Below are 26,212 nucleotides of genomic sequence, written 5' to 3' on the forward strand. Positions count from 1 at the left end.
CACTTCGCGAGTGCATGAGCGATGCTGGCCGTTTGAATTAACAGAATGAACCGAGCCTAGCAGAAGTCGAGCGTGGTGCTGCCGTGCAATTAAGACGCCGTTTTATTTCTATTTTAATTAACCGAATAAACAGCACATTACAGACTTTGTTTTAATTAACGGAGTGAATCGAGCCTAGCAGAAGTCGAGCATGGCGCTGCCGTACAATTAGGAGGCCAATTTATTTAACGGAATGAACCGCACATTACAGAATTTGTTTTAATTAATAGAACGAACCGCACCTAGCAGAAGTCAAATTCATTTTAATTAACGGAATAAACCACGCGTTACAGAATTCGTTTTATTTACGGAAGCTCGACTTCTGCTAGGCGCGGTTCATTCCGTTAATTAAAACGGCCAGCGTCGCTCGTTCGCGAAATCCACCGCGGTGCGTTCGCGAATTTGGTGCGTTCGCGAAATGCACCAAATTCTCACGGAGAAGCCACAACTACAGGAAAAAATTTTGCAGTCAAATTTAGCAGCAGTCTGGCATTACTGACCCTCCCAGTCTGGCAACCACACATGCAACGCCAAAAGGAACCTTGCCATCTAGAATGCGCTTCTCGGGGCTTGCCATGATGCAAAACACCAGAGAAACACCGAACAAATCGATTGCGACGTCCGAGGCATCGCTCTTTTGCAGGAAGGATAGGAGAGGAAGGGGGAGGCAGAGCGCACCGCCGGTCAATGGCGGCCTCGCGCTGCTTGCTGCGATATTCAAAACGCGTCACATATGCGTTGTTTTTCTTGTTTTTGGTTCATTCTTCGTGAAGATACGAGACTGGCCACTAGTGGATTGTGAAGGGAAAGGCCTCCACAGCATGCGTGCACGATTGCAAATGGCGGCCAATGTGTCCTTTTCGCGACAGTACAACGTGAACTATGCCATTTTTGGCAACACTAGCGCATTTCTGACGTCACTGCTCCCTACTTGGAAGCAATTTTAGATCATATCTCTTGCGAATTCCAGCTCGATTTTTCAGAAGTAAAAAATTATAATCCAAAGATGCCAATACAACTGGGAAAAAAAGTGAAAATTTTCAAGAAAACCAGGACTTTTCGACCCGCGTCTCCCCTTAAGTGCCAACCTACCGCGTGGCATTTCGACGTTTCCGCCTACTATGAGTTCGCAGCAAGGAATAAGATCTTCTGATTCGAAATTTAGGTCTTGACTATCACCTGGAAAGCTCTTCGTGGAATAGCAGCAGTCCAGGCCTTGAGAACTGCAGGATTATTTGGAGTTTGAAGAAGTGCCGCGTTTGCAAGTGTTTTCCACGAAGGCATAGCTACTTCGACTGCCCGGCGCGCTACAGGTTCGCATGTATACTATCCCAGTGCTAATTCACTCAGACATGCTTGATACTTGTGTCACGTGTGAAATACAAATTGTGAAAAAGCTTTTCCAAATAAAAGTTATTTAAATACTGGCTGTATTTCATCTATTGCACTGCGTTCTACTTTTTATTAAGTTATTCTTTCATCACTTTGGAAGCCCTTCTCCTAACTCCTCGGATTTCCGCTACAATTCAAGGAGTTTGTGTATGAAATGCATCTTCACATAAAAATTATACCATTTATGTGAGCTGTGCTAGCTGTGAGGCTTGTTGGCACAGCTCACGGATATAAATCACAGCAGGATTGTGGGGCTGATTCGTGCAAGACTGCCCGTGTGGCCCATCTACTTTTCCTTAGCTGTTCGAGAAAAAAAAAAAAATTACAGTTTCTAAGTATATTCGTACATGCAATTTATACGATCTGTAATTACAACATGCTCATTCCCTTAAAATCATTCACAACTTGAAGGCGCAGATGAAACCTATTTATTACAAAGGCGCCAGGCAGAGTTTTTTTTTTTTTTTTTTTTTTCGAGGGGTAGGGGCACCGCCTTAATCTGAACAGGATGCTGGACAGGCAAGTGTGGTCGAGTGTCACTTTTTGCTCAGTAAACAATAGCGGAAAGATTTTTTTCGTAGGGGAGGGGGAGAATTGCACAGGCCCGGTGTGCCACCTGCTGGCCACACCCCTGAGTCAATGCAGGCAAAGCAATAATCAGACATTGCTTAGGTACAGGTCTGGCCCATATATATTTATCACTAAGTACCGTATAAACCGGCATATAAGTAGAGATACTTTCAATAAAACAACGAGCTAAAGTCACCCCTCGTCTCATATAGTGGTGTCTGGCCGACAGTGCACGGCTGCCTGGCAACACGGGTTTGCATGTGCATGAGAAGCCGGACGCGGCCATATCCGCATTCAAATTCAATAGAAGGTTGTTTTTTTTTCTCTCTCTTGTCTGTTTTCTGTGTTCGGGATTTGCCTCCGATCTGTTCCAAGTTTTCACTCCGCTTGACATTATGTTTCATTTTTAGTAGTCTTTTTTTCGTTCACTGAATATGAGTAGCGGTACGAGAAGGCAGTACTCAGCTGTGTTTAAACTAGAGGTTGTTGAGTTCGCAGAAGCGAATGAAAATATGGCAGCTCAGCGTTGCTTTGGTGTATCAGAAAAAAGTGTGTGCTATTGGAGGGCGCAGGAAGGAAAGCTGCAGATGTGCAATCCTCAGAAAATGCCATTTCGTGGACGAAGTGCAGTTCATCCGCAACTGAAACTTTGTGTAGGAAGTTCGTGCGTGCTCGCTGCCAGTGACCGTGGATACCATTCGTAAGAAAGCTGTGAAACTCGCTCGAGAAGCTGGGCTCACGAGAGAAGAGTTTCGTGCACCAAACTCTTGGGTGCGTCGATTTATGAGAAGCAAAGGAATTTCGTTCCGGTGGTGCACATCCATCTGTCAGAAGTTTGCAGACGAGTTCGAGGACAAGCTTATAAACTTTCAGGGCATCGTGAACCGGTTTCGGGAGCAGAACAACTACATGATGGGCCAGATAGACAATGCCCATGAGACCCTTGTGTGGTTTGACATGCCTTCATCGACCATGATCATGCAGCATGGCACCAAGAATATGAAGCTATTGTCCACTGGCAACAAGCACTCGCGCTTCACCATCACGCTGGCATGGACGGCAGATGGTAGAGAGCTTCCGCCATTGATTATTTTCAAACGTAAGACAATGCCAAAAGAAGTGTTCCCACCCGGTGTTGTCGTTCGCGTCAACAAAAAGGGATACATGGACGAGGCCATGATGCTAGAATGGATACAAGCAGCCTGGAACCGACGGCCAGCTGCACTGCTGCGTCTTTGCAGCATGCTGGTGTTAGATGCGTTTCGGTAGCAGCATCTGGTAGCAGTAGGCGCCCGTGCCGGGCGCCTGCTGCTACCAGATCACCGGCGAGCGCGAGGCCCGTGTGCTCCTCTCGTGCGCCATCGAGCGGGACTTCATGTACAACAAGGTGATGCCCACCTTCCACCACTGGTGCGCCGGAGAGCCCAAGTTCAGGCTCACCTTCCAGACGTCGGCGGACGCCAGGGCCTTCGACAAGGTCGTGCGCATCGCAATGGAAGACCTGCTCGATGGTGTAGTCACGCTCGCCAATACCGGTGCATACCATAGAGTTTTCTAATATACACTAGAGGGAACTCTGGCGCTAGTGTCTATGGGAGCTACAACGCACGGCGCTTCAGCGAGCATGGGAATGATGGGTGGTATACACATTTGTCTAATCTTCGCATTTCTGGCCAGCTTCTGGCTCCGTGTGTGTGTTCGTGTGGCTTCGAGCTGTTTTCTCAAAGAAAATTGAACAGACAAAAATTAGCAAATGTTCAGCGGTTGCACTTCGCCACATTATTCTTTTAGGCTTACGATTTCAAATCGAGTCACGAAGTTCGAAAGGGTTTGTTTTTTCCTTCAAAACGAAACTGAAACCAACAAAAAAAACGAAGCCGCAAATACGATTCGCCACCCGCAAGAACAAACACTAGGCAAATCTGTGTATTGCCCATTATTCCCATGCTCGCTGAACGATGGCAGCGCCAGAGCCCCTCTAGTTAATTTTAGGAAACTCTATGGTGCATACTACATAGGTCGCAGTTAAGCGTAGTACTACAGCAGTCGTGTATAATACAATTGAGCAAGGGGGTGGGAAGGAGGCGAAGCCGTACCACCTCGTAGCACCTCTGTTTCCTCAGTGTTCGCACACCCATGGTGTGTAGCTGCTTCAGTTTTTTTTTTTTCTGTCCTTTTTTTATTTTTTTATCTCTGAGCGCTGCTATATGAGTGATTGCTCGTAGCAATCTGTGTCATTTCGCTGGAAGTCGGGGGTGATTTTATGGACATCAAGAAACAACACCAAATCACCAAATTTCACAGTTGCTTGAATGTGATCGGTCCAGAGGTGTGCTTCACGACACGGCTCAAAATGCGATCACAACACCGTACGACAATATCGTGGCACTTGATACTGTTCAAACTTAAGTAACCCTGGTTGCTCAACCCCGTATTCACTGAGCACATTTATCCATCTCGCGTTCTCGTTAATGATTTCACGCTTCTATTGCGTCTGATAAAAATTGTAGCCCGGTATTCCCGCACGAAGGGTCGCGATGGCATAGTAGTTAGAGCATCCGCCTCGCATGCAAAAGATCCGTGGCTCAAATCCCGGTGCCGCGCTGTTCCCAATCAGATAAAAAAAAAATTCGCGTGGTGATGGAACTGCATTAAGAGGCCTGGGGTGCGGCCTCACCGGTAACCACTGCCGGAAATGCACTCCCTCACCAGAGAAGGATTGGCCACCCTGGTGCAGTATTTGGCCACTACCTCCCACATGCATACGTCAAATAACTCACGGCCCTCAGTTCCCAGCAGCTGCAAAGCAACTGACCACGGCGGCGGTCAGATCTGCAACGCAGCAGAGGGTGCTAAGAATCTCTGGATGCGGACAGGCCGCCTTTGGAACCTGAACTTGGCAACGTTTAAGGCTAGAACCTTATCTAGTGAGGGAAGTCTAGCTGTACTATTTGAGGAGCTAGAGGGTGTTAAATGGGATATAATAGGGCTCAGTGAGGTTGGGAGGACAGATGAGGCTTATACGGTGCTACGGAATGAGCACGTCCTTTGCTATCGAGGCTTGGCAGACAGAAGAGAACTGGGAGTGGGGTTCCTAATTCACAGAAACATAGCTGGCAACATAGAGGAATACTATAGCATTAATGAAAGGGTGGTAGGTATCGTAGTAGGAGCCCTAATGGCGAAAATAAAAACAAAGTAGACTTTATAATGAGTGCACACCCAGGAATCGTGCAGGATGTGGAAGTTGTTGGCAAGGTACGATGCAGTGACCATAGAATGGTGCGGTCTCGAATTCGCCTAGACTTGAAGAAGGAACAACAGAAACTGATATGCAAAAAGCCAGTCAATGAGCTAGCACTGAGAGGGAAAGTACAGGAATTCAGAGTGTCGCTTCAGAACAAGTACTTGGCTTTTAGTGAGGAAACCAACCTTAGCGTAGATACAATGAATGATAATCTAACGAGTATCATTACGGAGTGTGCAGTGGAAGTTGGAGGCAGGGTAGTTAGACAGGACACAGGCAAGCTTTCCCAGAAAACGAAGAATCTAATTAAGAAGCGTCAAATCATGAAAGTCTGAAGTACAACAGACAAAATAGAACTGGCAGAACTTTTGAATTAGGTTAATAGGTGTAAGGTATGCGATGTAAGAAGGTATAACATGGAGAGAATTGAACACGCTCTGAAAACTGAGGAAGCGTCAAAGCAGTGAAGAGGAAACTTGGGATAGGCAAAAATCGGATGTATGCACTAAGGGACAAACAAGGCAAAATAACTACCAATATGGATAGGATAGTTAAAATAGCGGAGGAGTTTTACAGAGATCTGTACAGTAGCCGAGACAACCACGACCCTAATACTATAAGAACTAGCAGTAACTCAGATGACACCCCACCATTAAATGATAGAAGAAGTCAAAAAAGCTTTGAAGAGCATGCAAAGAGGCAAAGCTGCTGGTGAGGATCAGGTAACATCAGATCTGCTGAAAGATGGATGACAGATTGTGTTAGAAAAACTAGCCACCCTGTTTACTAGGTGTCTCCCAACGGGAAGTGTATCGGAGTCTTGGAAGAACGCTATCATCATCTTAATACATAAGAAAGGAGATGACATGGACTTGAAGAATTACAGGCCGATCAGCTTGCTCTCTGTAGTATACAAGCTATTTACAAAGGTAATTGCCAACAGAGTAAAAAAAAGATTAGAATTCAATAAACCAAAGGAACAAGCAGGATTTCCAACAGGCTACACAACAATTGACCACATTCATACTGTCAATCAGGTAATAGAGAAATGCTCAGAATATAACCATCCGCTATACATAGCCTTCATAGATTACGAGAAGGCGTTTTATTCAGTAGAAATATCAGCCATCATGTAGACACTGCGGAATCAGGGCGTAGATGAAGTATATATAAACATTCTGGAAGAAATCTACAGGGGATTAACTGCTACCATAGTGCTTCATAAAGAGAGCAACAGAATACCAATCAAGAAAGGTGTAAGGCAGGGGGACACAATCTCCCCAATGCTATTTGCCGCAAGCTTACAGGAGGTTTTCAGAAGCCTAGAATGGGAACAGTTAGGAATAAGAGTTAATGGACAGTACCTTAGTAACCTGCGCTTCGCCGATGACATTGCATTGCTGACTCGGGGGACGAACTGCAACTCATGATTACAGAGTTAGACAAGGAGAGCAGAAAGTTGGGTCTTAAAATTAATCTGCAGAAAACGAAAGTAATGTACAACAACCTTGGAAAACAGCAGCGCTTCGAGATAGGTAATAGTGCACTTCAAGTTGTAAAGGACTACGTCTACTTAGGGCAGGTAATAACCGCAGAGCCGAACCACGAGATTGAAGTAACTAGAAGAATAAGAATGGGGTGGAGCACATTCGGCAAGCACTCTCAAATTATGACAGGTAGATTGCCACTATCTCTCAAGAGGAAGGTACATAACAGCTGTATCTTGCCGGTACTTAGCTACGGAGCAAAAACCTGGAGACTTACAAAGAGGGTTCAGCTTAAATTGAGGACGATGCAGCGAGCAATGGGAAGAAAAATGGTAGGTGTAACCTTAAGAGACAAGAAGAGAGCAGAGTGGATTAGGGGACAAACGGGGGTTAAAGATATAATAGTTGAAATAAAGAAGAAGAAATGGACATGGGCCGGGCATGTAGCGCGTAGACAGGATAACCGCTGGTCATTAAGGGTAACAAACTGGATTCCCAGAGAAGGGAAGCAGCTTAGGGGGAGACAGAAGGTTAGGTGGGCAGATGAGATTAAGAAGTATATATTGGCAGCAGGCTGATGATGATGATGATGACAAGAAGATAAGGTTTATGGGTATATCCCAGTAGAAAAAGAGGACTGCATTAATCATTTCCAAGAACGTATGGGCACTGCTTTGGGCAACTTGATTGCAAAACACAAAAGCCCTGGCCCCTTAGAGTCTTGGGGGAAAGGGCCACTTGACAGGAGACCTGATCTCCAAGCTCACCAATTATTATGGGTGGGCTCTGAAGACACACAGTGCTGATGTTGATGCTATGCACACAGCAGTGATGGCCACTTATCATCAAATAACGTCCAATGATGATGTGGCGAACTCTGTGCCCACCTGGTTCAAATTCCTGGTGCAAACAAAATGGGGCAAAGGCCAACGGAGAGCCCATTTCCAAGCATCGTCGAAAGCTGCCTCCACATGTCTGCCAAGCCTTACTTCCCATTTATGAGCGCTTGTCAGACAGAAAGCTGTTGCAACGACGCCAGCGAGGGAAAACCCAAAATAACAACCAATGCCTGCATTAATGATATAGGCGCTGGCACCAAAGGAGCGACATGCTTCGCTATTCATGGTGGAGGACGTTGTGGCAGAAGCAGAGCTCAAGTTCAATGCAGGCAATAAAAAGGCATCAGAAGACATTATGAAAAAGCTGAGCCTAAACCCCAACTGGCAAAGCCACAGTCGCATGGCTGAAAAGGATCGACGGCACACGGCAGCATCAGTCAAGAAGCGACAAGCAACGGAGAACAGGCACCAGTTCCTGAAAAAGCGCCACACAGGCACTCATAGTCAAAAGGACTACATGCCCGGTGCATACTGAGCATTTTTAAGTGCAGGTATGTAAATGAATGAGTTTTATTTCTTTTTCTCAGTTTTCTGAAAATATGCTTTCTGGTGACTTTACTAGTTTGTCGGGTTGATATCTTGCAATCAGAACAGCTAGAGCAATAATTTTTACATTAACGTAAATACAAAGTGCTGAGAGCAGAATTTCCATTTGCTGCCCATATAAATTTACAAGGTATTAAATATCTTTGTATGTGATAGCCATGACATGACTCCTCAACATTCATCATCTGCAGAATCACTAGTTTTTCTTTAATTTGAAATCTGATTGTAGCATTGCACTTATTGATAATTGCACTGTCTAGCTATGCAATAATATTTACTTTTTAATAAGCCCTTTCTTTCCTATTGTCTCCGAAAACAATAGAGTGGCAGCACTGTGTATCTTAGATAGATATGTGGGGTTTAACGTCCCAAAACCACCATTTGATTATGAGAGACGCCGTAGTGGAGGGCTCCGGAAATTTCGACCACCTGGGGTTCTTTAACGTGTACCCAAATCTGAGCACACGGGCCTACAACATTTCCGCCTCCATCGGAAATGCAGCCGCCGCAGCAGCAGCACTGTGTATCTTCTAAATTAATTGACCTACAATGAAAATTTTTGCATATTTGAAATCAGCAAGAGAAACCACATAAGCATGTATATTTTCATCATGGTTAGTCGACAAATACAGAAAATATCTCCACAAACCATGTCCTTCCCTAACCGACACTGTGAAGCGCGCACTGAGCGATGGAAAAATGGACCTTGCTGTGATACCAAGTATTATAATGTCCACCCTCCGACTGATCGACGTTGTGCTAAACAAGCCAATCAAGGACCGAGTGCGGCTGGAGTACCAAAAGTGGACGTCTGGCGACAACCCAAAGACACCAACGGGCCGCCTACAGAGGCCTCCGCTTGCGACTGTTTGTGGCTGGGTGCTTTCTGCCTGGCATTCATTGCCCGATTCCATGGTGGAAAATGCTTTTAAGAAATGTTCCATCAGCAACTCGCTGTATGGCATGGAAGACAACACACTGTGGGAGACGACCAGCGACCAACTCTCGTCTTCAGAAGACGGTGGTGCTTCGCCTGACGAATAGGAACAGTTGCGATGGTGGTTGAGGGGAGCTCCGACGATCGGGATGCGGTGCGCCCAATTTGCAGATAATTGTCGTTCGGCAGTTTTTGGTTGTTTTTCTTTTTCTTTTTTTTTTCTTTTTCAGTAACCTGAACTTGGGGGGGTTGACCTATACTCCCACTCAACCTATAGTCCAGTTTATACGGTAGTATTCGATCAACCCTAATCTAGCTGCTTTAGCTAAAATACATGTATTTGGAAAAGAGTTTCCCGTCGTTTTGTGTGCATAGGTAGCAGACGACGCTCCTTCGCCAATCCCAAAGCGACAGCTGCACCACCACTGCGCGGGATACGGGAGGGGGCCGCTCCTCACCGCTGTGACCGCACGCACTTACTTAACTGGCAGTATATAAAAACATTGAGAACAGCTGACAAACTGCTAAGGCGACTTTCAAATGAGGGCGAGAATACAATGACGTCATCGAGATAACAGAGGCACGTTGACCATTTGTAACCCCGTAGCAGGAAGTCCATCATTCTCTCAAATGTAGCGAGAGCATTGCATAAGCCAAAGGGCCTTAAACTGGATAAGTACATCCAGTGTAACAAATGCAGTCTTTTCACGGTCCAAGTCGCCGACGGAAATCTGCCAACATTCTGAACGTAGGTTGATAGTGGAGAAGTAGGCAAACCCGTGCGTGCAGTCGGGGGCATCGTCAAGCCATGGCAGTGGGTAGACGTCCTTGCGCGTGACCTTGTTGATGGTAGCCGAAGCAGAACCGCCAGCTGCTATCCTTTTTTTTTTACTAGGACGACTAGTGAGACCCATGGACTGCAAGATAGTTCAATGACATTTTTGGTGAGCATTTTATCAACTACACGCCGGATGACTTGTCGCTCTGCATGTGACACGCAATAAAGACATCAGATAGGGCTGGCGTCTCCAGAGTTGATCTTGTAACAACTGACGTCTGACCTGAAGCACTGTCGCCAAAGTCGAAGATGTTCCTGAAGAATGCCAAGATATGCCGTATATCGGTTGCCTCTGCTGTAACGATCTTCACTGGATGCCTGCTTGCAGCTTACGTGCACAGATACAGCAGCCTCTGCCTGAACAGAGGGCGCAGGACCTGCAGATGCAAAGGCCTGCATGCCCTTAGGTGGCGAAACAGCGTGGGCTGTTTCTGCTGAGGGGACAGATGATACTTTCAGAAGTGAGGCCAGGTGTATGTACCTACCCGAAACCGATGCAACATAATGTTGCATGCTGTACATAGGGTTAGCCCTCGTGGCAGGAAAGACGAAAAGAGAGATTCACATAAAAAACAGCGCCAATAACGAGAGACTAGAAAAAGAAGGAGACAGACAGCGGCACTGAACTTACAACAAGATTTATTTGCCAGAACCGCACAATATATACTTGGTCAGTATCTAACAAAAAAAGAAAATACAAAACAAACAAAACAGAATCCACCTAACAACCACATAGTCATCTTCACAACGCACCATGAGCAGCACGTGTGCTAACGTGCCGAAGGAAATCTATTTCTTTTAATGATAGCGCAATCGAAGGCCTGCTGACACATGCACTATCATTAAAAGAAATAGATTTCCTTCGGCACGTTAGCACACGTGCTGCTCATGGTGCGTTGTGAAGATGACTATGTGGTTGTTAGGTGGATTCTGTTTTGTTTGTTTTGTATTTTCTTTTTTTGTTAGATACTGACCAAGTATATATTGTGCGGTTCTGGCAAATAAATCTTGTTGTAAGTTCAGTGCCGCTGTCTGTCTCCTTCTTTTTCTAGTCTCTCGTTATTGGCGCTGTTTTTTATGTGAATCATGTCGTACCAACTCGCCCAAGCAACCACGTTAGAAAAGAGAGAAAAAGGAAGATATGAGAGCCATTGCCATTTACCCTAGGTGGGGAGTTTAAAAGCCAAAGCCAAAAGGGTGTGTTGCCTCAGCATTGGAAGACCAATGATCCAGTGCGTTGGCACAACCCGGAAACTAACAATCGACTAACTTGGAAATTCGCTGAATCATCATGAAGACCAAACTGCCAAAGCTTTACTGCACAGGAAGCAGGACAAGAAATTAATTGCACTCACCGAAGCCCCTGGAATCGAGAGCTGGTTCATCTGTGCCGTCAGTTGGGGCAGCATGGGACTGTAGGCGTGCGCCAAGGGCTCCAAAGACGACTGAAGCATCTGGACAAAACATGCAAAACAACAGCTTTGTACCGATTCACACTAGCACTACTGCCGTATTATACAGTGGGCACGGCAGAAGCTCTGAGACAGTGAATCTTACGAATCCACTCTTATTCCTTCTACAGGCAGTGCGTTTCACAAACCCAAGTGCTGCGCCATAAGAAGAATGCCAGGCGATGGTAACATTTGATATGAATCTATTGACAGATCCGCACGCTCTAAGACACAGCCAAGGATCCAATAACTGCTTCGACAATGTTCGGGGCATGCGGATCTGGCCCACGCAGATGGCTATGCAATGTCCAGCAGCATCATCAACGACAACGCCATAGGAGCATAAAAGCTTAACTGCATCACGACCACCTACTAGTGGGCACGGCGGAAGTTCTGAGACAATGCATTTTATGAATCCATTCTTATTCCTTGTACAGGTGAGAGACTATCACTCAGTATATACGTATCATAGTAACGATATTTGTCTCTTGCTTTTCCTGTACCCACGGCAAATACTTGTACGGTTCCTGACTGTGCATTTTCATTTTGTTGATTTGCTATCTTCATATGGAGACACTGAATCGAACCCAGAGCCAGCAACCAAGAAAAATGCTCATGACGACACTAGACGATATTGCCACGTTCCATTTCCCAAGTTTTTGTTATCATCCCAAAACACCACACGATTCTCAGCGCAAACCGCACCTGCAGTTTTCTAGAAGGTTCCGGACTGTAGTAGATCATTTCGATAAGATCACGCCCACTGTGCGAACGGTACAGATTGTTCTGGAACTTACGCCACCGCCAGCGATAACGCTAGAACATTCGGCGGCAAGAGTATAAATGCCGACGCGCTTCGCCGCCTGTCAGTTGTTGATCGAAGGCCGACGCTCCGTTCGCCGCTATCAGTCCGAGACTGCTATCTGTGCGAAACTGCTGCTGTAATTGGACTTTCCTTTTACCGGGCACAGGTTCGCCCAAATAAACAGTTAAATCCCAACACGAAGTCTCCTGTCTTCGGCCACGTCACGACCCCGTGACAATATAAGTCAGCTAAAACAGGGCATGGATTTTCTGAATCGAGCAAAAGATGGATGGCTTGTCTGCAACTGTGGCTGATTACAGGGACAGTTGATGTGCTGCAAAGAACTGCCTAATAATAAAAGTAGATCATTTGGAAAAGAGAAGCAGCAGAAAAGATCGTCTTTGGCATAAAACATACTGCAGGAGAAGACCAGCAGTCCCTTGAGCAAATAGTGCCTAAAGTAAGTATACATGACGTACCACTTGAACGCACTTACAGAATCGGTATACTTTCCAAGAATAAATACCGATCAGTAATCATAAAAATACTCAATTGAAGGGACCAGGGCAAGATTGTCGAAGACTGTAGGAAGCTAAAAAATCTTTGGGCTAGGGCAACAGTGCACAGAGATAAGGGGAATATAGTTTTTTTTTTTTTTTTATGACCAACAAAACTGAAACGTGCGGCCCTTCACTTGCAAATTCTTTCCATAACTCTTTCCTTGTGTACCCCAATACAGTGGTAGTAGTGACACATTGAAATTGCTTTCATCGAGTGGCCATGACGGCATTTTTCGTTCTCCTGTTAATAGCCAAGACAGTGCTACCATATTTTGTACTTTTCAACACAGCACTTCACAGAGACAACTGGCTGCTAAAATGGCTGCTAAACTTGTTATCAAGCTCATAGCAGATCCTACATTTTTGACCTACATTTTTGATCTTTGCCTTATGACTTCCACTCTTCCTGTTGAAATGCAAGTCGCTAAAGTAATCCCGTTCTTTAAAAAAGGTGATATGAATCATGTTGCTAACTATGAGTCGACATCACTACTTCCAGTTTTCTAAAAGGGTTTAGAAAAAGCCACTGTAACACGTCTACAGTAAAAGCTCGTTAACTCGGATCTCACAAGACTGGAGAAAATGTCCGAGTTAACCGAATTCCGAACTGTCGAACGGACCATGAAAACAAAAGGAAAACGTACAAGGCACAGACAAACCTTTATTTCTTAACAAAGTGCATTATTTTTGCCTGCCTCGCCGTCGGAATTTCTGACAGAACGATGTTATTTAATCTCACCAGGTGGGGGTGCGCACGTTCAATGTTGCAAGAACACAGAACTCCTCGAGGACAGCGAGCGCTTCGGCGGCCTCTTGCACAGTGCGGCGACGTCGCATCGGCTCATCACCTCTTTCAATATCATAACCTTTCTTTCAAGATCATTTGCTGGCTGCTGTGGCCGCTTAACCCCTGTGACGGTCGCCATGAAGCGCGACAGCGGCGACAACGCGCACAAACACAGCTGCAACACGCGAAGTCACAACACAAAGAACCAAGACACGAAGTAGTACACCAATAGGCGTAGCATGGGCGTAGCGAGCAGCTGTTAGTAGACACTGGATGCGCCGGTGGCCCAAGCGCTTTCGCCGGGTGGTGACTAGTGCCACCTAGCCACTTCCCCCTCATTCACTACCATCATCGTCATAATCTGCTGCAGTTCGCTCGGTCTCAGTTTCTCTGAAACTCCGGTTCTGCCGTTGGTTAGGCAAGCGGTGCTCGAGCCTCTAAGCCGCCGAAATCGCGCGAATCTGGAGTCCCGATATCCCTCTCCGGAGTTGTCCGAGATAACCGGTTCGCGACTAAATCCCTCCGAATTAATGAGCATTTGACCTCATTGAAATATACACAGTTCTGCCGGGACCGCGTCGCGAGTCCGAGTTAACCGATTTCTGGGTTAACGAGGTCCGGATAAACAAGCTTTTACTGTATCCTGTTTCATTCAGCGACACAACGCTATGACGTCATTGCAACATAATTTTAAGAAAAATAGGTCAATTGATACTGCACTGATTGCACAGAAAGAATTCATTCTCCGAAACTTTGAAGAAAGGTGCCTAGATTGACTTTTAAAAAGCCTTTGACCGCTTAAATCATAATATTCTCGCCACACTTCAAAGCTATGAAATTCGAGAACATGCCAATGAACTTGTGAACAAGCCACTGAACTCATGAACTCTTATTTATTGCATCGACATCAATTTGTTAACGTTAACGAACACTCATCAAAAATGCTAGGTTTCCACCCAGGTGTGCTGCACGGAAGTATACTGGGGCCTTTCTTGTTTAATTCGTATATTATGGACATCGTGAATATCCATAAAGAGTCATCTTATGTTATATATGACAATAATATAAGTGTATTTCTACATGGCAAAAACCGTGATGAATTGACAACAAAAACTAATATAATGCTTGTTGCACTGAAAAGCTGGTCCAAACTGAATGTACTCGAAATTAATGTAGCTAAAACGAAAGTTATTATTTTCCACCCGAAGGGTAATGCTATAACATTTCGCAAATCTTTGACTAAATTCACGCTCGTTTATATGACGAAAATTCAAGGGTATTCAAGGACTTTCACTGCTTTGTGTGCAAATTTTCAAGGATCACACATGTCCTTTAAAACCTAATTAACACATGTCCAGCAAGGTGAAAGGTTTGAAATAACTACAATTCCTCGAAAAAGGGTAACATCACTGGAGCAGACGTTGAAAACATGGCTCCAATGACACTTTCTTTCTAGACAACTTTCAACAACAGTTTCCTGAACTTGCATAGGTAATCACTTTCAGTATGACACAAGTTGCAAACTTTTATTCAGACAGGAAAATCAAGGAACAGTAATTATACAATGCCTTGTTTTTTTCGAGCATATCAATATCCACTATCTCCTGCTGCTTGATCTTAGCAATCTTCTGAAGGCTGTCTGACTTGATGATGCCCGTCAAGTCGCTGATAGTCTCTGCCTTTTCTGCGAACGAGTCTGCTCTAATTCCTTATCAGCAGCTTCTAGTTTAGTAGAACTCGCCGTTGGGCTAGTTGGTGCATGTCTTGATTAAATAATTAAAGTCGCGCCGGAAGAACCATGCACAAAAAGAAACAACTATAGACACCATGGGCGCTCTGCTGTCGATATTATCCTCTAGTTTTTTTTTTCTTTTTTTTATTTGTAAGCATTTGGACCTCCTCCGCAATCCAACATTTATATTTCTGGTCTTATCCTCCTGCTTCTGCCTTTACCGAGTTTCCAGAAATGCACGGTGTTGATTCCGCACAAAAGCTACTGCTGTTCTCAATTCTTTTGTAAAGGGCACATAACATATGCCACCTGCCACACTTACAGCATCCTAAATAATGCGATGTGAAATGTGCGATAATGGTTATTGAAAAAAAATAAGGATTTTCAAGAATTTCAAGGTCAACTGATGCACACATGGCTTGTTTTCGTCATCCGCATGGCCGCTTTGCCTCGGCAGCGCTGCATGCATAAGCGGTGTCGCGGAGCCGTCGATGGATGGGAGACTTAGCGACGGCTCGCATAGACCATGCCAGTGCTGCAGTGCACGAAAACTCATTGAATTGATTTTAAAAATGAGCCTGGGTCCGCGGATCAAGTTTGTTCAACTGAAAAATTCACAATTCTGAAATTCGTTTAAGGGGAGATGCGAGTCGAAAAATCGCGTTTTTAGCGAAATTTCTCGTATTTCTGATTTTTATTGCATTGTAATCTTCAAACCTTCTTTCATCTGTGAAAATTTCAAAACTAAATTCGAACCGCGAAATGCAAAAAAAATGTGTACGAAGGCATCGCGGTGGCTCAAAATTTCGTGAATTTGTGCCGATATTGGCCATCTTTGACTGCACGCTGCTCCCCGTCGCAGTGCCGCCCGCCATCGCGATCGGTTGGGAAAGTTGCGTCCGGCCTTCTTCTTACAGCTCCAACAACCACCAGTTCCGTACGTGGGCAAAAAAAAAAACGAGGCCTTTTTATCACGTGGTTTGAGCGGTTTGAAACGCGCGGCACCCTAAGCCGCATCGCCATTGGCTACAGAGTCATTGTCAGCTGTGTTGGTGGCGGCCATCGGCATTTGGTCCGTCTGCTTTTCTGCGCGTCTACGCATATTTCCGCGATGACAAACCCGAAAAAGTGCAACGTGAGACCGCAGAAGTTTCGAACGAAGCACAAGTTCAAGGGAAGGCGGCGTAAAGCGCCCCGAACGACGGCGACGAACGAGAACGGGCCTACGTGTGCTAGGCCTGACGGCTGCATCGACGAGTGCGCGAGTGACAGTGGCTGCGATGAAGGGATTGACGCTGCGCTTTCTTTCGTCAGTGCTTTGGAAAAGAAGCTCGGCTTCTTCGAAAAAGACGAAAGACAGCGCGATGAGGTTTGTGCAACGACAGTTTTGTGCGACACCCTCTTGCTGACGGCACTTGTGGCAGGTGCGGCACCGCTGCCATGGCAGCTGTGAGTGAAAACTTGCGCCGATACAGAGAGTTGACGAAAAAAGTAGCAGGCGAAACTGATGTGGCTGTTGTTCGACGGCACTTGGCAGAAGAGGGGCCACAAAAGCCACAACGGGATTGGCGCAGTTATCTCCTTAGATACTGGCCTCTGCTTAGACTTCGAGGTCATATCAAATTACTGCCCGACATGCAGTAGGCACAAGGATATGGGCCCAGACGAGGAAGTGTGGCAGGCATTCCATGGCCCAGTCTGTGAAAAAAATGCAGACTGTTCCTCCCATGCCATGGAAACGGAGGCTGCAATGCGCATTTGGCAGAGAACATTGACTTATGACACCCCACTGCATTTCATGACATTCTTGAGTGACGGCGACAGCAAAGCATACAGTGCAGTTGCAGAGTCAAAAGTCTATGGTGCTGTCAATATGTGTGGCGTGGTGAACCTGCACCACACCACACACCTCTCCTGACAAAAGCACAGGTATTGGCTAATTTTGCCCATTTATAAGCGGCTAACGGATGAGAAGCTCCTTGCTCGATGCATCAAAGGGAAAACCCAGAACGCATCGGAATCCCTGAACAGCAAAATTTGGCTACTTTGCCCCAAGACTAAGTTTGTCTCCCGAACGGTTGTCGAGACTGCCGCAGCTATGGCAATCCTGTGGTTCAACAAGGGTCATGCTACTTTCGAGCACATCCTGGAAGAGCTCAACATACTGCCATCTAGAGATCTAGTTACTTTCAGTGATTCCCGCAATGCGAGGCGCATCAAGAGAATGTCCGAGCGTCTGACAGCAGAAGCAAGGGCCCACCGTCGTCGTGGAGTGAAAAGGGAACGGCTAAAAGAGAGTGCTCGCAAGGACCGTGAGGGCACAACCTATGCTGCAGGACAGTTCTAGTAACTTGCAGTGCTTTTCAAAGTTCTGTTGAACATTATGGCCACAGATTATGCATTTCTAACAACTCTGTGATAAAAAAAAGGTTTCAAACTTTCAAATGCGTTTTTCTCCTTTTGCAGTTTTGTGTGATCTGTGCTTCTTATACATGCTAGTTCGTATACTTAGAATTGTCATACCTCTATGAAATTTTGCACATAGCATGATGAAGGCCGATAGAGTGCAAGTGTCTATTCAGATTGTCAGTGCTGCTTGATTATGTTTTTCAAAAATTACATAACATTGAAAGCCCTTGGCAAATAGAGCCATAGTAAATTTTTCTATTTTATTATTGTATTTGACCTTTTTACACGCTAAATTTATATAGTTTCTTGCACTCTACAGTTCCAAAGGATCGTAGTCAGCTATATCTGCATGCTTTATCTCAAATTTTTATAGGTCAGAATTGTTGCATAACAATGGCCATGATTTTGCAGTATCTGACCTGCAGAAAGAAAACCAAGCAATCTACATGAAAATAAATGACATATTTGAAAAGAGGAGAAAAAGAAAGATTTTTGATAGAATGCATAAAAAAAAATCTGAAAGGTTTTTGCATAGAATGCATAAGAAAATTGCCGGGGATTTTCTAAATGTTCATTATTATGAAATATTCTTTAAACTGAAGTTCGTACAAGTGAGAGTTTACTGTATGTTCTCGTCAGCGAGGCTCGCAATGGCCTGAACTTGCAGTCCGCTTCCACAAAATGGTTCGCAGACACTTTAGTACAGAACTGTTGCCGGGAAGAGGGACGAAAACTCGCGAAACGCGTTGTTTATGTGCTTGTCGTGGCAGTCTTCACCCGTTTGCGCAAGTTCCGTCACCTCAGAGCCTGCCTTGCCGAAGCAGCTGATCACTGTATCAGTCTTCCCATCATGCCAGGCATTAAAAATCCCCCCGGGAGAAAAGATCAGGGAGATTTCCGGCCACTCCGTCATGCACTGCTAGATGTCCTGGCTGTTTACAGTTTCACTTTTGCCAGAAATGGTTTTGCCAATGATGTTGTAGCGCTGCTTAAATCGGCGAAGCCACCCGTTGTTGCTGGCGAAGTTGTCTTCACCGAGTGCAGCGGCGAACCATTTAGCCTTGGCCATTAGCATCGGGCTGTCCACAGGAATGTTTTTCGCGCGCTTATCAAAAAACCAGGCATAGAGTGCCTTTTATACATTCCTGCGCACATGACAGGCTCCCGATGTTTGCTGCTCTGCCGCCTTTGCATTGATATCTGCTTTGTTTTTCAACAAGGTACTCAGCTCCACGGTATCCCGAAGTTGTCCGCGACGGTCGAACATTTCTCACCCGCATCAACACGCTGAATAGCCTTCAACTTCATCACAAAGTCAAGGGTCTTGCGCTTCTTGACGCTGGCCATACCTGCACACCAAGTTGACAATTCAAGGAGTCCGCAGCGGCTTTGCATACCATACACACAAAAGAGAAATGCTACACATCTGGTGGTACGTAGGCGATCTGACAACGGAAGCTCTACAAAGCGCTCGTGAGGCGATGGCCCCCTGCGCGGCCCGCGGGCAACAGCAAAAGGCAGGAGCTGTGATTGGCTGATAAAAACTCGCAATACAGCAACAAAAATAAAAGGCCAAAGGAGGAGGACGTCGGCTCCTTTGTTCCTGCTCTCCGAGCTGACGTGTATGCGGACAAAGCATGAGAGAGAGAGAGAGAGAGAAAAAAACGTGTGTAGTCCGAGCCCTTTCGCCCTTACCTTTTCTCTAGTGTTTCAGGTTCTGGCACAGGAGTGGTATCACGCGAAGGTTGCCGAGCGCTGCGAGTGCTCTAACGCACCTGCCAACTCATGCGCGAAGCCGTGCTGCCGCGTCGATTGCGGGATGCAGCGAGTGCCAAAGCTCACCTTCCCGCTCACGCAGCGTTGGATATATTTGAAGGCGGGTAAAGATACTATTAGATAAAAACGTGCGAATTTCTATCCTTTTACAAAAAAATTTCAAGGGGATAACTTACGAGTTCTATACACCCCAAAATACGATATATGTGGGTCAAATATATACATGTTTGACTAAATCATGCTCTTTCATCTGCGCATCAATATAACGTTCAGTTGTTTCACTGATACACCTTTTAGCGTGTCGTGTATTTCTTGCTGTCCGTGTGTAATTTTGCACTTTCTACAAAGATGGGTTTGTACCTCCTCATTAATCTACTTGCTTATCAACTTACATCTCTTGCCCACCAATGATTTATCAACACCACCTAGACTAGCTTAAAGCCTTTTCAACCGTGTCCTTAAGTGCTTCCTGCTAAACACAACCAGTGGTGTCGATCTGCCCATCTCACCTCGTCTTCTCCGTAGTGAAGCTGCACGTTTTAGATTTCTTGTGTGTGTTTTTCCGAAGTCCGATTGATGCTGTGCATTGTTGACGAGTAACAATATGTGATTGTACATTTGTGATAGTGATTTCCTCGTGCGCGAAATTCTCTGAGCCTTATGCCGTGATGTGCTTCCAGTAACGGAGGCCTCTGTTGCGTTCGCGATTGAACCATAAACCGCAGATTCATCTGACTTCATCTACAAGGGATGGCGCCATCATGGATAAGCTGCTACAAGCAATTCTAGGGAAGAATTCACTCCATGCATCCATTTGAAGGTAACGATAGGAAAACAGAAGTAACAATTGCAACGAGCTAATTCATATGTTCATGGTCTTGCCTAACCTAGGAAATTACTGTGTTTAGGGCTCAAACAATAGCATATTAAAGTTAGTAATAGAACTTTGAAACAACTTGCTAACACCATTCTTACGTACAATTTTATAAAAACTTACACTAATGTTACTCACTGCACAGAAAAACTTTATTTCCCCGTTATAAAGCCATTAGGAGTTGATTGATGGCAATTTTCAGAAAACCACTTTAAAATCGCCATTTTATTTATTATGTTTCGTTCAAAATAAAGACTTAAACTGCACTTTCATGACAGTGACTCTATCGAAACATTGACCCACTGCAGAGAAAATACATAAATAAGATTCAAAGTTACAAAGTTCGCCTGAGAGAAGGTGATATGCCCACAGCTTTCCCAAACTGTCCAGCTTACTTAATGAGAACTCTGTGACATCTCAAGTCTTTAGCGTACAGGCAAGCAAGGATGGATAGGCCCATGTTTTTTTTTTAAAACGCTGTCTTGCGAATCATGCTTTGCCGCTCTTCGTCTGGAAAATATAGAGACATGGAAGCGGAGAATATGCAAATGATCCGAAATATTTCCCCAGGTGCCTTGAAATTATCTCGACCTTCTACTGCTCATGTACTTCTAAGGTGGAAGCGGAGAATATGCAAATGATCCGAAATATTTCCCCAAGTGCCTTGAAATTATCTCGACCTTCTACTGCTCATGTACTTCTAAGGATAAAAGACTTGCCGTTCAAAAACTCACATGAGAAAGCTTTGCGAAAGACTTTTTCCTTTAACCAACAGAGTGTTGTTTGATGAACAGCAATGTCAGAGATTCCTCGGGAATGGAGACCTGCTTCAGTGAATGCACATCAAAACTGTGATGCGCTTAATAGAAAATGCAGTGATGAACACACTGCTGAACAATTTTTGCAAAGTGAAAAGTGATGCACTGCCCATTTCATTAAAGAGAACCTTGGGGTAGTGACATGTTTATAAAAGTGTGCTGCTTGTACTCTAGTTGTTTTTTGGCAATTCATTGGAGATTTCAGCAATATGGCAAGTTGGGCTAGGTTGGATTACATTCATGTTTGAGAACTTGGTTGAAGCCATGGAACCAAACAGCACTCCATTTTTCTCCAAGAGGGCCAATGCTTTTCGAAATTCCTGTTATAAAATTATCAGTCTTCTCGGTCAAAGTATAAGCGCCTGCACGAAATGCTACCTTTCGTTAATGTATGTGTATGGCCACGGGAATTCGTTGAAGGCACTCTGTTGCTCATTTTGCCACTAAAAAGGCTCATCTTCCCTCGTACGTTTCGTTAAGGGCTCTGCGATTTTCAAGACATTTCAGACAAACAGTCTGTGGTACGCACACAGACCTAAAAATGTTCGTACTGGCTTTTTGTCTGTTGGTACCGGAAATCTTGCGACGGGGGCTGTTTTTTCAGGATCAGGTCGAACGCCTTGGGCGCTGACGACGTGCCCGAGAAATCGAAGTTCTTCGAAGCTGAACTGGCACTTTTCTGGCTTGATAGTCAAGTCTGCCGAACCGACTGCCTCTAATAATAAACCAAAGGCGCTTCATGTGCTCCTCGAATGTTGCGGCAGAGATGACCATGTCATCCAGCTACACTAAGCAACACTGCTACTGCAATCCAGAAAGTACAGCGTCCATCATGCGTTGAAACGTTGCCGGCGCGCAACAGCTTCCAAAACTTTGAATTCAAAGTCCGTTCGGGGTAATAAACGCAGTCTTCTCACGATCACGTACATCAACCGATTTGCCAGTATCCACTTTCACGAAATGCTCTAACCAGTCTTCGGCGTCCTCGTATGGGTCATCGTGAAACACCTCTGGAATGACAGGTTGGCTTATGACGAGTTGTCCTGGCGTAACTTGGCTCGTCATAGTGGTGGTGTCACTTGTCTCTGTCACTGATGTCCTTGACACAGAAGGAAGTGGTTCGAATTCTGGCGATTCTCCTCGGATATAGCGGCTGACTCGGTGTACCGGCGTAAGCTCTACAGGATGCGGCTGGTCAGTGCTTGGACTTCGCTCTCGTGTGGGGCTTGGAATCATTCACCCCGCCCCTCCACGAGAAAATGTAGCAGATATAACAATTTCACAACAAGGATGTCCTATTTACAAGATTTAATAAGGGCGAACATCTGCCCAAAGCCAAATGAATGACACAGCAGCTGGTAAAAGGAACCGAACGTCCGTAGTTAGCATAGTCGTTTTCGTCTTCACGCGTGCTGGCAGTTCGGTCGAAGCTCGTGCGCATGCAGGACCTGCTCGCCCATTGCGGCTGGCTTCGTCTCTTGTAGTGATGTTGTCAGCGCTTCTCTTGTTTGCGATGCCTGCCTAACACTGAGAGTTGGCAATTTATCATGGCAATATTTTTTTTCTCCGTGTACATCATCAATGCTATAAGTAGAGGGGACCATTTGCTGCACGCAAAATCGTGGAACGAGGGGTGCGTGCACGATGGGCATAGAGAGGCCTTGAGCTAGTCTAGGTGGTGTTGGGGTTACCCCAGTGCCTGCAGCGTTGCTCGCCTCTATGTTCACACTGGTGGAATACCCATAGTGGGGGCTACATAAGTTGAGAGACTGCATTTCTGAAAAGCCCATTTCTGGAACGTAAAATGTCCACAAACGTCAGTTGCTTAACACCGCTTTAGTTTCTGCCTGCAATGAAGGTCGTGTCTATTGATTTCAGCACCCATTCTTTCAATATTGCTGAAAATCTTGGTGGCAACAGCCTTGGCTGATATCCCCTTACGAGTTGGTTTTTTTTTTTTTTTTGTACTAGCAGTCCATTGAAGACTGACCTGTGGAGTGGTGGCTAGGTGTGGTGCCTGCATTATGTACTGGGCTGGCTGCATCCATGCACCCCCGTGCAGGGCGTAGGCGGTGGGTGTCGCAGCTGCCGAGTAGCCTCGCTGCTGCGCTGGCTGGTAGCCACCCAGGGGAGCTGGCACCAACGGTTGGCCCACTCTGCACATGTACGTGCACAGTTATCACTTGCAAGAATATCTCTACTGGAATATCACCCAACAGAGTATTCACCGTTGTTGCCTGGCTGGGACAAACAAGAAAAGGTGCATTAAGAGAACCCGTAGTCAGTTTTAAAATTATTCCTCGTTTCACTGTAACAATGGATCAATGGAACTGCATTTTCACTCTGATAGACCAGCTCGTGACAGTTACGCTTCAATACTACTTACTGTAAATGCTATAAGATAGCATATAATTGGAGATACCATTGTTACTTAGGATCAACTTTTGGAGTCCTTCCAAAACATCACCCCAGAATCAAACTGGCACCCCATTACACTAGAGCCCCACAAGATCAACAGTGCTTCATTTCGATGGCATTGAGAGCATTCTATTGAATCAGGGCCCCATGCATGAAAAAGAATGAAATGTGGGCAGTATTGGCTGGCACAGGACACACCAGGTGCATGCTGCTTCCAATACTTCTGCCACAGGATAAGAAAACACCTACATTAAAAGTATGCCTGCTAGAAAAAAAAAAAAATCCCTGCAAATGCCACAGCTGTAAGCGGCTAGATCCACAGAAAGCACAGCCAAAGGACAGAGCAAGGGAGGAAAGCGAATGTTTAAGAGAAAGGCACCCAGCTGCATTTAAGTTACACAACTGCTGAGGCTCTAGATTTTTTTTCTTTTGACCATCTAAAATAACTAAAGCCCACAAAGGAGAGAAGGCACTGAGGTATAATGCAAACCATTCCGATAAATTTTCTAACTAATGATTTACCTTTTTGACCACAAACTGTGAGGTAGCGATAGGTTACTTGAAGATGCATGCAGGTTTGAATGTGTTGAAAAGGCTTGAAAAGAAACTGCTATCACTTACAATGGATTAAATTTGTACACTCTGTCTGCACATCTGCTCAGGGCTTTCTTGAAGCGGCGCCCCTTCATCTACATTCCACCTTCTCCAAATGGGATGGTAATGTTTTTCCAAAAAGACAGTTTTTTTTGCAACGAGAATCACCTTGCATTACTATATTCAAATTGAGCTGTTTTCTGTCACTTTTCTGGTTCTAGGCCATCATACAAAGTTTGTGCAACCACTCATAGTTAAGCATGAAATGCCACAAGGTAGCACTTTGCGCTTCTTCCATGACAAAGGGATGTTTTGCAGGAGAAAACAAGCGAGCTGGTCATACAAGCCTAAGGTTAATAAGTCATTACTGCTGTTTTTGTCAGGACCCTCCAAGTTGGTTAAGCAGGCAGTTAGCAAAATTAACCTGAACAAAGCACCTTGCCACTCTTGTCCACGCAAGTGCCGTTCCAGCTTTTTGGCTCAACCAGGGGTGGAAGCGGGCTTCAGTTTTTTGGAGCAGCTTTGGGAGCAGGAATAATGCGGCTTTAGAACAGCTTAGGAGCAGTAACAGAGTTCTGGAGTAGCTCTGGAGCAACAAAATGTGTGTTTTGGAGCATAGAATTTAGTTCTGGAGTGGATTTCTCGGGCCATGCGTCACTGTTAACTAGAATTTTTGCTTTCTTGTAAACACAAAACATTTCAGTGATTAGTACTAAGCATGTAATGTTGATAAAGTGACCAAGCTTACCCGAAATTCATATATATTAAACCTTACAACATAAAAAGTGAAAGCACAGCAACTAAAAAAAACATAAGCAGCGTTCTGGACAGCTGTTAGACCTCAAACATAAAAAAATACTGATGTTAAAATTTGATTCAAACACCACATCCAACATGAACAGCAACTGAAGACTAGAGATGGGCTACTACATAATTAAAGTTATCTTCATACTGAACTCGTAGGGCTCTATAAAAATGAATGTAAGAAACTTACATTCCATTCATTGAAGTGCCACAGACATGAGAACCACGAGAAAAAAAAAAAAAGTTGGGGGGACCCTTAAACTTCGCCTTCAAGAGTTGAATGCGATAGCGAAATGCAGTCCTTAGTGCACCCTTAAAACGCCAAGTGCATACTTGTTCATATGTTTTGTTACATACACACGCACGTACACAGTAGATTAGACCAGTGTGCGTTATAATCGCCGAATGGGCTCGTTTTGATTGTGACACCTGTCGAACAAAATGCGTTAAAGGGGCCCTGAAACACTTTTTCAACTAACGATGGAATGAATTCACTAAAAAAGCTTATTGCCTCACCAATTCAATGCCACAAAGATTTTTAAGAATCCGTCCAGCGCGAGTCCAGCGTCCCGACGAAAGCGCTGGAAGCTAAGCAGGGAGGGGTAGCAGGGCAAAAAAACTACCCCGCCTCGTGACCTTGACCACTTTTTTTTCTTCGAACGCGCGGCTTTTTTAGCGTGATCGCGCGCACGCGTGGACAAGTAGCGGCCTCACGCAGCTATTTCGGTAACTTGATTTTTTAATCCCAGACGCACAGACGATTTTCCGCTCACAACAAACGGGGCCGACACCGGCGGCGGGTTTTCTGTGGCACGGGCTCTCTAACGCTATCAGGTGAAAATTTAGATGAGTTTGTCACGCCATTGCTAGGCAATTAAGTGAAATTTTTTTTAAGAAAGCAATTATATGGACACTCGACAAATTTTCGTCGTCACCGCCACGTTCCGCATAAACTGCAAGTTGGTACCAATCCCTGCGCGCGTATCGTACATTCGACCCGCACGTAAAATTGCTCTAGGGGGGGGGGGGGGTGATCAGCGCTGCTTTCAGCAGAGATTAAACGAGACGGCCGGCCGATCTTAGTCGTTCAGAGGGCTCACGCGATAGCAAAACCACCATGTGTTAAAGCTGCCGTCAAATGCTCAAGCAGAGAGAAGACACTCTGCCCTTCTTGAACAAGCATGAAAAACGTGGGGAAAAGGGGGATCAATTGAGCAGCAGCCATGAAC

The 26,212-nt window shown here is 45.2% G+C and overlaps 1 protein-coding gene across 4 annotated transcripts in view; it reads right to left on the bottom strand.

The window, feature by feature from the left end:
• Nucleotides 1-26,212, bottom strand: part of LOC119178215 (RNA-binding motif, single-stranded-interacting protein 1) — a 300,933-nt gene that overhangs the window by 76,983 nt on the left and 197,738 nt on the right. For all 4 annotated transcript variants that reach the window (XM_037429409.2, XM_037429408.2, XM_037429407.2 and 1 more), the window contains exons 7-8: nt 23,158-23,323; nt 11,311-11,409 (exon numbers count right to left, since the gene is read on the bottom strand). In XM_037429409.2, coding sequence (XP_037285306.1) covers nt 11,311-11,409; nt 23,158-23,323 — 265 coding nt within the window. The remainder of the gene's footprint in view (nt 1-11,310; nt 11,410-23,157; nt 23,324-26,212) is intronic.

The sequence above is a fragment of the Rhipicephalus microplus genome, chromosome 1 (assembly GCF_043290135.1).
Source record: "Rhipicephalus microplus isolate Deutch F79 chromosome 1, USDA_Rmic, whole genome shotgun sequence".
In the NCBI taxonomy this organism is placed as follows: Eukaryota; Metazoa; Arthropoda; class Arachnida; order Ixodida; family Ixodidae; genus Rhipicephalus; species Rhipicephalus microplus.